At 48.5% G+C, this 12,001-nt stretch overlaps 1 protein-coding gene across 5 annotated transcripts in view; it reads left to right on the top strand.

The window, feature by feature from the left end:
* The window catches only part of jing (AE binding protein 2 jing), a 212,147-nt gene that overhangs the window by 197,319 nt on the left and 2,827 nt on the right, over positions 1 to 12,001 (top strand). For 3 of the 5 annotated variants that reach the window (XM_089261438.1, XM_089261437.1, XM_089261441.1), the window contains 4 exons: positions 6,615 to 10,223; positions 10,303 to 10,837; positions 10,917 to 11,064; positions 11,822 to 11,999. In XM_089261438.1, the coding sequence (XP_089117564.1) occupies positions 6,736 to 10,223; positions 10,303 to 10,837; positions 10,917 to 11,064; positions 11,822 to 11,999 (4,349 nt within the window). In that variant the 5' untranslated portion in view covers positions 6,615 to 6,735. Of the gene's footprint in view, positions 1 to 6,313; positions 6,486 to 6,614; positions 10,224 to 10,302; positions 10,838 to 10,916; positions 11,065 to 11,821; positions 12,000 to 12,001 lie in introns of those variants that run through there. The other 2 variants (XM_089261440.1, XM_089261439.1) reach the window with 2 other exon arrangements.

Here is a 12,001-nt window from a genome sequence, read left to right as displayed (position 1 = left end):
AAACGCAAACGCATACAGACACAAACACATACACAGTTTGTGGGCCCAAAGTTAGGAGAAGACGACGAAGCGACGACGACATACAAACAGGAAATATTTAACGTGCCTGCAACAACAAGAATAACATGCAGTAAAATATAAATAAAAATAATAATAATAATGGGCAAAAAAGTAGGGAACTGAAAGCAGCAAGAGGCAAGAGAATTGCGAGGGTTGCTGGCCCTGCATTCTGAGAGAGCACAGTCAGCAACACATTCACAAAGCTAGTGAGAGTGCGAGGAAACGAACCATAAACGAATGCATAAGCGTGCGAGTGTGTGTGGGTACACTGGTCGTGTGCCGACTCTGCAAAGCCGAAGCCGAAGCCGAAGCAGAAACAGTGAGTGGCATTGCTATAGTCCTCGTCAGACATGGGGTTCAGTTGACGCTCTTTCGGCCGAAGTTGCCGTTAGAATGCCCAATGGGCCCTTATTATACAGGGAAATTCTCTGGTCGCTCAAGAGAGACAGATGACCGAGAGAGAATGCGCGAGAGTAAAAGCGAGAGAACGAACAAGAACAAGAGTGAACAAACAAAACAGCCGACGCGTCGCGACGCGACTGTGCGACGACTTCGCTTCGAGTTGAATAAAAACAGGGAATTTCTTGCTGCTGCCTCTGCCGGTGCCGCTTGTGCTGCTGCTGCTGGCCTTTTACGAATTCTATAAATCAGTCTTTCATTTTCTCTTTCACATCATTCAGCCATTTTCTCTTTGACGCGACGGACGCGTCTGCAGATTGCAAGCGGACGAACGGCAAACGAAACGGGCAACGAACGCACGAACAAACAAACGTTTGGGAACATGGTTTTTTATGTGGATTAATTAAAAGAATGTTCTGTGTTTATGTGTATTCTCTGCTAGCATAAAATAATGAAAATACAAATGCAAATACCACGAAGTGATCAAATATCCCAAATGCAATAACAAATGCACAAGCAGCAGAAGAAAGAAACAAACAAACGTGCGTGAGCTTTGGTTCGGTCTATGTGTGAGACTAAGTGTTGGGTGTGTGCTTGTGTATGTGTGCGTGTGAAACATTTAAGCTTTAAGTACTGGTAGTGTGCGCTGCCACTGCGCTTTGGATAGTCGCCGTCGTCGCCGTTGGAGGATCTGCTGTCATTAACATTAACATTAAATGTTAGTATACCAACACAAGCATAGTTAAATATGTACATATACACAATATATACCACAGAAAAAATAAGAAAGGAAAAAAAAAGAACGAAACGTCTGCAGAGATGCGACGGCCTCTGCGTATGAGCGCATGTGTGTGTGTTAAAAATAAAAGTAATCAAAAGGGGGCGACGATTACGTCGCTGTCGCCGTCGCCGTTGTCGTCGCGTGCATTGCTCCCTCTCAGCTGCTGCGCATGTGTTTGTAGTAGTGTAGTGTGTAGTGAAGTGTGCGTTACATACATACATGCATACACATATACATGTATATACATGCATACATATATTAATATGTGCATGCCTCGTATGTGTGTGCTTTAATTTTGTCAAACTATTACCGCAGCGCTTACATTTACATCATATGTTAAATATACTGACAACATTGTTTGTTTTTGTTTGCCCACGCAAATATGCAATGATTTCTCCTAGCCTTCTCTCTCACTCTTTCGCCCCCTCTTCCAGTCTCTTTCTCTCCTGTTTTTCTCTTTCTCGTTGTTTTTTTTTCGCGCTTTGCCCACCCAAAGCGACGCGCGCTTTTCATTCATACCTCGCAAATGAAGCATGCTCAATTGTGCAAGGGATGGAGGAGGGGTACGGAATGGGCAGGGGTTGGAATTTGTGCTGGGTGGTGGATACACACACACACACACAGGCATCTTACAAGCGGATGTGGAAGTCACTTTGTATACGTGTATATGTGTGCATTTGCATGTGTGTGTGTATCTAATGGGATTTTCTAATAAAATTTAAATTGTTGGCATTTCTGCTATGAATTTACTATAAAGTGTGTGAATATAACAGCCACAATCACAACAAAAGTAAGAAAAAAAACGAAATGCTTAGTGTGTGCCTAATATATATATATTTTGAATAAAATTAATAAATTATCGACAACATCAATTGTGGAATATGTAATTAAAAGCCCCAAGTTGAAACGAAATACCAACAGAAATTTTTTTTTTTGTAAAAATTTTTATATTTTATTAACAAGCTTACTGCTACCATAATGGCAACTTAATCTAGTTCTACATTAAAAATAATAACAAAAAGATCTAGACTTAGATTATATATTTATGTGTTAATTTTTAATATTACTTTAACATTACTATTTATATTATATTAATATGGTTTTGTTTAGTGAAATATTTTTCTTTTATATTTAATTATGTTATCACTCTTTTGGGCAAGTCCGTTGGGTGGCACTTCTTGAGTCGTCTCTTCCTCGGCTTGGCAGTTAGCCGTCTGGCTAGTACGTTGCTGTGGCTGTCAAGGCGTTCTATATACCTTGCGGAACGTGATTGTAGGACATCTCCCACCTTTGGAACCTTTAGATCCTTTTCGATGTCTCGAGTCCTCATGTACCATGGGGCATCGCAGATTCGCCTCAGGATCTTTGCTTGGGCGACTCTAATTTTTTCCAAGTTTGATTTGGATGCAATGCCGTATATTTCTAGGGCGTATTTCCAGATCGGGCTTAGGATGCTTTTGTATATCGTAGTTTTACTATATAGCGACAGCTTGTTTTTTGGAGCAAGAAGCCATGCCATTTTTCTGGATTTTGCCATTATTGACTGCCGTACCATGGTTGTATGGGCCTTAAAGTTTAGCTTCCTGTCCAGTAAAACTCCAAGGTACTTGTATGAGCTCTTTTGTGGGATTCTGGAGCCAAGCATGGTGATGCCGCTGCAAGACAAAGTTCGTGTGGTAAACGTGACATTTACGCACTTGCTGGTGTTGATGCCTATGTTCCATTTTCTGGTCCATCCTTCAAAGCTATTTACATACTGCTGCAAGGATTCCGTGGCTATGTTGATGCTAGGACTTCTGGTCAAAACTGCAGTGTCATCTGCGTAGGTTGCTATCAGGACGTGTTCCTCATCTAGTCCAGTAACTACATTTGTGGTTGGCATGTCAGCTGTGTATAGGTTGTATAGCGTGGGTCCAAGCACGCTACCCTGTGGGACACCTGCGCAAACTGAGCGTTTCGAGGACTTTTCTCCACTCACAACGACTCTAAAGTACCTATCCGTGAGGAAGCTTGAGACAAGCTGGAATAGCTGCGGTGGTAATATGTTCTTCAGTTTAAATCGGAGACCATCGTGCCACACTCTGTCAAAAGCTTGTCGGATGTCCATAAAAACAGCAGCCGCATACATTTTTTGTTCCATAGCGTCGAGGGAGAAGTTGACTACGCGATGAAGTTGTTCCGGCGTGCCGTGCCCTTGTCTAAATCCGAACTGCCAATTCGGTATTTTTTGCTTTACAGGCTCGAGCTTTATAATACGATCCAGGATCACTCTCTCTGCCATCTTCCCTAGCGCCGAAAGTAAGCTGATTGGACGGAATCCCTCAACTTCCGTGTGGTTTTTTCCAGGTTTGGGTACCATCGTGATCAACGCCATTTTCCAGCAGGTTGGGAAGTATCTCAGTCTAAGCATGCTACCAACAGAAATGGATATGAAATCTAAATATCCTGTAAAGGCATAAACCAGACTTATGAACGAAAAAAAAAAAAACGGGAAAATGTTCACAGATGAAATGCCGTCGGTGAAACATAAAATTCACATGTGAATAAATGGAAATGTTTTAAGGCAAACGCAAATAAATCAATAAGTGTTTTAAAATGTGGAATAAATAAAGAATATTATTCTACAATAATACGAGAAACACCGTACAATAAATTGATTAATTTCATTAAACATACTGTTGAGAAATAAATCTAAGTACTTGGGAAACTCAAATTACAAAATTTAAGTTTTACAATTAAATGTTGATACAACAAACTTTTATATGTAAACGACGTGAAAAATAAAACATTAATATTGGGAAGGAGAAATACATTGTTACAATTAACTTTAACTACTATATATAAAATAGAACTGCATTCTAAAAATGCAAAACCCAAGTGAATTTCAATTAAACCTCCATTTGCAGAATTAGAACAAATTTTAAAAATTTAGAAAGGAAATTAAATAAATCACATAAAAATAAAAATATAACGATCGATTCAGACAATGGCGAAAATATTACAGAGAAATCAAATCGTGAGAAATCCTTAAATCCTTAAAGACCTGATTACATCCATTAAGCAAATATTTCCAAATATTATTGAAGATACGTGAGTAAAGTAAACATACGTACATATGTATATGTACATACATGAGAGTACAAGACAGACATATGTATTTACTATCAGATACATATGTATGTATGTATTTAGACTTTCAAACCCGTGATGTTTAGCAGGACAACGTACTCCTCTTAAACAGAGTCCAGTTGGGATATAAAGTATTCAGTCCAGTCGAGTATTAATCTTATACAGACGGAAGCTTCCTAGTTCTTTGAAATGAGTTGCAAGATAACCTGCTCAAGAGGTAAACAACCTTTAATCCATTCAAAGTATTATGCGTTTTTAAGTGACATCAATCTGATTTTTCGTATGTGTGCGTACTATTTACAGACATGTCATCTTTGTTTACAAGTGTGCTTGGTATCTGAGCATTAACAGAAAACTCATCACAGACCCATCCCAAGCCCATCAACGCAACAGCAAGAGCGACGGCAACTTAACAAAGCCCAACTTTTAACGATGCGTTTAACAGGAATGCTGGCGGCGCAACCGACAGAAGCAGTGACTGAGGCTAAGGCTTAGGTTTAGGCAGCGGGAGCAGGTGAAATACCAGCACTGACGCCGATGCCGAAGCCGCTGTCGCTGTTGCTGTCGGCGTCGTCAATCTAAATTCTTGAGCCACAGACAGAGTAAAATAAAGTACTAAAACTCAAAACTCTCATAAATACTGTAAAAACCAAAATTGAATCAGGTGCAATCAGCATTGACAACCACAGCGGCTGCATACAAAATAGAAAGATAGCAAAGCAAATGAAAAAATATACAGATAAAAAATAACATAGTACGACGAGCTGTAAAAGAAGGCAGCGCAAGTGCATATGTTAATGTGATTGCATGTGTGGAGTGTGTGAAGAAGGCTCACGCTCAACGCTTTTTATTAATTTTGTTAAATATGCACACATAAAAAGTATTAAAAAAAAAGAAACAAGAATTTCAAGCAAACATCAAACGCGGGCTTAGGGGGGTCACAACAACAGCAACAGCAAAGACGCTGCCTACGTGCAGTCCACTTCCCATTTCGTTTCCCCTTCCAGCAGCATAAAACGGCACTCGGATTGTTTGCCTGCGCCTCTGCTACCTGAAACTGAAATTTTCCCGCATTAGAATGCTCGCGTTCCAACTTTTTGTTGTTGCTGCTGTTGTTGTTGATTCGTTATGTTGCACGCGGGCAACGTCGACAGACAACCAGCGGGACAGGCGAATACACAGAGAGAAGTAAAGAAACAATAAACACAAGAACAACAAAACACGCTGGCAAAAGGGCAAGGAATGGGAGTTGAATTTATTTTTGTTCCTTTTCGTCTGCTGCTTCGTGCGCTACACGCTGTCTGTGCCTGCCTTTGCTGTTGCCTCTGTGTATGTGTACGTGTGGTATTATTTTTTTTTTGTTTACCTTATGCTTTCGTTTATCGACCCGTTTTTGGTTTTGTGTGTTTTTGTGTGCTACATATGCGTTTCTTTCGCTCTTTCGGTCTTTTATTCGTTCGGTTGCTCGCTCGTTCGTTCGCGTTCGGCGTTCTCATCAGCTGAAGCAGAGGCATCAGGCAGCAGCAGCACCATAATCGCAGATTGCATGCTTGTGTATTTATCTCTCTCTCTCTCGCATCTTGCTGGCTGTTGTTTTCCTAAAGTATCAACCTTTAAAAGGCACGCAGGACTTTGGTTAGTTCGTTTATGAATTATAACATATGTAGATATGCGTTTTATGTAAATTCTTCGCTAATGTATAGAAGTACTATAAATATGTATAGTGTCAGTGTTAACATTTCATGTATATTTCACATTTCGAATGTGACCGCCATTTGCTGACCATCAGGCCATAGCAGTCAGCTTTTGCTAGCCCACTCTGCCTGCCATTTTCGATTGTTTGGGAAATTATACAGCTGTTGCGTTTTCACTGTGAACGAGCGTAACAGCGTGCTAGTGATGCGCGCAATGTCAGCTAACAGCAATCATAAAAATAAATAAAAAAACTAAAGCTGCATAGAAAAAAACTCAAGCGAATTGTTATTGTGTTTGTTATGTTTGCGCTTGTGAAAAAAATACAGCTAAGATGAATTAAAGCACTCGCGTTCCAGATAAAACTCAATTGCTGCACCTGTGGGGCAGCAGCAGCAGCAAACGCGCGTCTTGCTGCCCAAAGGTGTGGCTGAAATTAACTTACTTACATTTTGTATTATTGTGTTTGCATTTTTTTAACTCCTATCCGATGCAATTGCATTGCATTTGCATTTGCCTCTGCTTCTGCTTTTGCTTCCTTTTTTCGTTGCAGCGGCGTTGCCACCTCCCTCAGTTGCGCCGACTCCAGCACAGGATCCAGTGAGGATGCGTCCGAGCCTGGCTCCCCGTACAGTGCGCACTCGCTACTGAGCGACGAGCAGCAGCTACACAAAATGCCCCCACAAATACTCAGCGCTGCGTCCAGCAGCAACAGCAACTCCAGCAACAGCAGCAGCTCTGCAGCAACAGCCGCTGCAGCAGCAACAATCACAGCGAATGCAACCAGAAGCAACAGCAACACTGCCAAAATCACAACAGCGACAAATGCGACTCCATCTGCAACTGCAACAGCAATCACCCAACGCAACGGCAACGGTAACGGCAATACGACGCTGCCCACGCTGCAATGGCCATGGAACACGAGCCTCGGCAGCACCTCGACGGCGGTTCCTGCTGCGGCAGCCTCCAAGAAGCGCGCCGCAGTCAGCAGCAGCAGCCACAACAGCAGTAGTAACGAGGCCACTGGTCTGAAGAAGTCACGCGTAGATGCCCCGAGCAACACCCACAGCAGCAGCAGCAACACTAGCACCAGCAACAGCGAGAAAAGACTGAAGGCAGCTGCCTTGGAGGAGTCGCAGACGAAGATCACGGGATTCTTCAAGTCACAGATGAAGGCGACGTCGGGCAAGTTGTCAGCGACGCCCTCGCCGCCCCCAGCTACGGCGGCAACAGCATCAGCAGCTGCCACGCCCAACACGCTGACAATGAGCACACCAGCAACAACGGCCTCGCTCAACAAATACTTTAACATCCTCTCGCAGCTGAATGAGCAGAAGCAGCAGCAACAACAGCAGCAACAGCAGCAGCAGCAACAGCAGCAGCAGCAGCAACAACAACAGCCACAACAACAGTTGCAGCCCAAGCTAACGCCAACAGTCGCTGCTGCTGCTGCGGGTACTGCTGCCGTGTTGCCGGTGCCGGCGCTCAAGAAGATTGAGCGCAGCAGCAAGCAGCCCGCCAAGATTGCTCAGGTGGCGCCCAATTTGCGCAAGACGCCCAGCAGCAGCAGCCAAGCGCACAGCCACAGCCACGCCCACAATGCACACGCCGGCAACGCCCACGCGGGCACTGGCAAATCGCCCGCCAAGAAGCACGTGGCCATAGCGCCGCGCACGCCCGAGATGAAGCAGCAGCAGCAGCAACAGTTGCAGTTGCAGACATCAAAGACACTGCTCCCAGCAGCAGGATACCGCGCACCCCATAGCAACAATAGCAGCAGCAATGGCAGCACCAACAACACATCAACAACAGTCGCTGCCAAACCCTGCCAGAAGCTGCAACTGGCTGCTACTGCAGCTGCCACGCCCACTCCTAACCCAACGCTCTACCAGCTGCCGGTGCAGCTTCCGAACTTGGTGCATCTGCCGCCGCAGCTTGCGGCCGCCGCCAACATCATGCAGCTGAACAACGTGGCCAAGGCAGCGGTTGCCGCCGCCGCCAGCAACAATGCCGCAGCAGCAGCCGCCTCGGCGCAAGCGGCGCAGGCAGCGCAGTATTTCCTCAACGGGACCGTCTTCAAGCTGCAGCAGGTGACGACGGCGACGACGACGACGGCGACAACGGCGACGGCAGCAGCAGCCAGCGCGAATCCCTTCGGGCTGAACGAGCTGCAGGAGCTGTTGCTGAAGCAGCAGCAGCAGCAGCAGCAACAGTTGCAGTTGCAGCAGGCGGCGGCTGTTAAAGCGGCTGCTGCAGCGGTGGCTGCCACGCCCACAACCGTCAATGGGGCATCCAATTTGCAGGAATTGTTCCAGCAGCAAATTGCAGCAGCTCTCGCCGCACAGCAGCAGCAGCAGCAACAGCAGCAGCAACACCATCAACAGCAGCAGCAGCAACACTTTCAGCGCTTGGGCGCCGCAGCAGCAGCGCAGCCCGTTTTCATGGCGACGCCAGCAGGGCTCCTGCTGAATGCTGCCACGCTGCCCACAATGCTGGCTCAGGCTGCAGCCGCAATTGCAGCCAACAACCAGCAGCAACAACAGCAGCAGAAAGTAGCTGCTGCAGTCGCACTGCAACATCAGCAGCAACATCCTAACCATGCGCTGCCTGCGCTGCAGCCCATTCCCGCCTTGAGTTCCATATTTGAGCCTGCCAGCGAGCAGCAGCAACAGTTGCAGCTGCAGCAACAGCAGCAGCAGCTGGCCCAGCTGTTGCTCTCTCATCAGCAGCAACAGCAGCAGCAGCAACAACAACAACAGCAACAACTTATCACTGCCACACAGCCACCTCCATTGACTGCTGCCAACAGCAGTAGCAGCAGCAACAGCAGCAACAACAGCAACAACAGCAACAGTAACACTGCCAGCAGCAATGCCTCGAATACTGTAAGCAACACTGCCCAGCAACAACAGCAACAACAACGTGCCATCAGCAAGGGTCCGCCTCCTTTGGTTACCATCTCGAACGCCTCCCCCGCCAAGTCGCGATCCCTGCCCGCTGCCCTGGCGAAGCCCTATCAGAAGCGCGCACAGCAGCAACAGCTGCCGCCACAGCAACAGCAGCAGCAGCAACAGTTGCCACTTAGCAAAGCCAAGTACACAGCCATTGCCACGCCCACCACGCCACCGCCTCTAGTGCCAACCAGCGCTGGCGCTGTTGCTGCTGCTGCCGCTAAGGAACTGCAGCAATTGCGTAGATGTGCCACGCCCACAATTACGCCCACGCCGCCACTGGTGAGCATTGCGCCCGCCAAGCTGACGCCGACGCTCAGCATAGCCAAGCAGCAGCCGCAACAGCAGCAGCAACAGTTGCCGCCAGCAACAGCAACCATTGCCAAGATCTCGAGCAGCGCTGATCTCTTTGACCTGGTCAAGAACTCCAATGGCGCCATTAGTATTCTGGGCAAGAGTGCCACGCCCACACCTGCCCCCAGCACACTAACACCGCTGCCCTTCAGTTCGCCCAGCAGCAACAGCAACAGCAACTCGCAGCAATCGGCACGCGCCTCTCCTGCCCTCTCCGCCCACTCGTCGAGCACACTGTCGGCCTTCGGCAAGTCGCTGGTGGCCATCAAGGCGGAGCCCATGGAGGAGTCGGCCACGCCCCCCCTGTCGAGCACGCCCAAGCCGCAGAGCTTCGCCGGACAGCTGCAGCTGGCGAGCGGGCGGCGCGCAGAGCCCTCCAAGCACGAGCTGCTGGCCGCCGAGTGCAACTCGAACTGCAGCAGCAGCTACACCGGCAGCAACTCGGTGAGCAGCGCGGCGGATCTCTCGCTGGAGGCCTCGACGCCGGCGTCGCTCAGCTCGGCGCCCTCGCCGGCCGCCAGCAACAGCAGCAGCAGCCAGACGCAGCAGATGTGCTCGCCGGAGGGCAACGCCAGCCAGCAGGACATGCTGAGCGAGCTGGTCACGTCCTCCTGCAACTCCAGTGGCACGGAGGACTGCTCGCAGGCCGCTGCGCCAGCAATGGCTGTGCCACCAGCAGCAACAGCATCGGGGGTCACTGCTGTCAGCAGCAGCAGCAGCAGCAGCAACTATGACGAGGAGGACGACAAGTCGGTGGCTTCATCGGAGACGGCCACGCACAAGCGGCTCACGCCCGAGTCCGGAATAGGCGGCAGCCTCAGCAACAGCGAAAGCAGCAACTCCATTGCGGATGCCATGTAAGCCATCCACAGTCACTCTGTCTCCTCCTCTTACTTACTCAATCACGCTTCTCTCTCTCTCTCTCTCTCACTGCAGTTCTTCAAAGTCCGTCTGTCCGCCGACGTCGGCCAGCAGCAACAGCTGCAACGCCTCCGACAGCAACTCGCTGGCCAGCAATGCGCCCTCCCCCGCCTCGCCCGGCAGCAACAGCAACAGCAACAGCATTGACGACTGCTCCACGGCCTCGCCTATGGTGGATACCACGCTGGCGGAGAGCGCCAGCAAAGTGTTGCCCAAGTGCGCCATTTCGCCGATTCTGTCGCAGCCCAAGACGATCCGCTTTCCGGCCGGCGCCGGAGCAGGCGGCAAGGGGGCGAAGCGGCATGACGGCGTCTGCTACTGGGACAAGTGCAACAAGAAGCACGAGAGCAACTCGAAGCTCCTGGACCACATGCAGACGCATCATGTCAACACGCAGACGGGTCCCTTCGCCTGCCTCTGGGTGGGCTGCAAGGTGTACAACAAGGAGTCCTGCTCCCGCCGCTGGCTGGAGCGCCACGTGCTCTCGCACGGCGGCTCAAAGCAATTCAAGTGCATCGTCGAGGGCTGCGGCCTGCGTTTTGGCTCACAGGTAAGTGACGACCCAAACTGAAGCAGATGGGCGCCCGAGGGCATGCGATTGCTAACTTGTGTCTCCTTTCGTCCCCCAGCTCGCCCTGCAGAAGCACGTGAACAACCACTTCAACGCCTCGGACAACGCCAAGGAGAGCACCAGCAAGCGCACCTCCGACCCGCCCGTGCCCAAGCAGCTGCGCAAGAACGGCAAGAAGCTGCGATACCGCCGACAGCCCTTCTCAGGTAAGGACCTCTATATATCGGGGTATCTGTTTGGCCATGCTCGACTTATTTGAAATGTAACAGAAGGAGGCTGATACCAGAACGTATATATGTATATCAGGGCAACGAACTTAGTCTACTTAACACTGTCCATCTTGTGCATCCGCCCAAAAACCTTTGAGAGCTAGCAAATCGATGAAATAATTTCAGAGTTCCCAAATCCAATCTAATATTTAGACTATGTGCTAAACATTTTATTAAAATCTATTTGGTAAAGCACAAGAAATGGTCCATTGCTATTCAATGATCAGCTCCCACTTCAGAGAGGGACGGTGTTGGTAGAAAAGGAGAAGATATTGTAAAAGTAGATAAAGCAGATGGCGTCGTCTGATTGCTGTTCTTCCACTTGATGATATGAAGTGACGGTGTCAGTAGAGGTGATCCATTTTGGGGAATACATATGTTGTCTTGGGTTCAAGTTCGAGTGACGGCGATGGTAGTTCAGATGTCGTCCTTCGATTGCGTGATTGCGGTATTCTTATTACAAATATGAGGAGACGGTGTCAGTAGAGGTGAGGCATTTTGAGAGGACACAGTCATTGGCTCAAATGAGTTTTGTATAGGCTTATGCAAGGTTAAAGGTTAAAGCTATGGAGTATATTCAACGCAAACCGAACGCGGTCCAGGGCATCTGCTAGTCGGGCACCCCCACTAGAGCTGTCTTACTTGTTTGATTTATAAGATATGTAATGTTTGCCCCCTCTATACCATCGTACAGCTCGCATGTTTGACTTCTTCGACACGGGCATCATGGAGGGACTGCAGCATCGCCTGCGCCAGATCAGCACGCTGACGAATGGAACCCAGGCCATCACGTTCCAGGGCCAGTGCCTGATGAGGCGTCGGAATCGGCAAGGCTTCAGCGAGTGCTTCGTGCGGTGGTCCCCACGCGAAATGT

Source organism: Drosophila navojoa, chromosome 5 (assembly GCF_054131105.1).
Source record: "Drosophila navojoa isolate 15081-1374.11 chromosome 5, UAZ_NAV_1.0, whole genome shotgun sequence".
NCBI classification, from domain to species: Eukaryota; Metazoa; Arthropoda; class Insecta; order Diptera; family Drosophilidae; genus Drosophila; species Drosophila navojoa.
The sequence above is the reverse complement of the archived record's forward strand: the minus strand, read 5'-3'. Positions and strand labels throughout refer to the sequence as shown.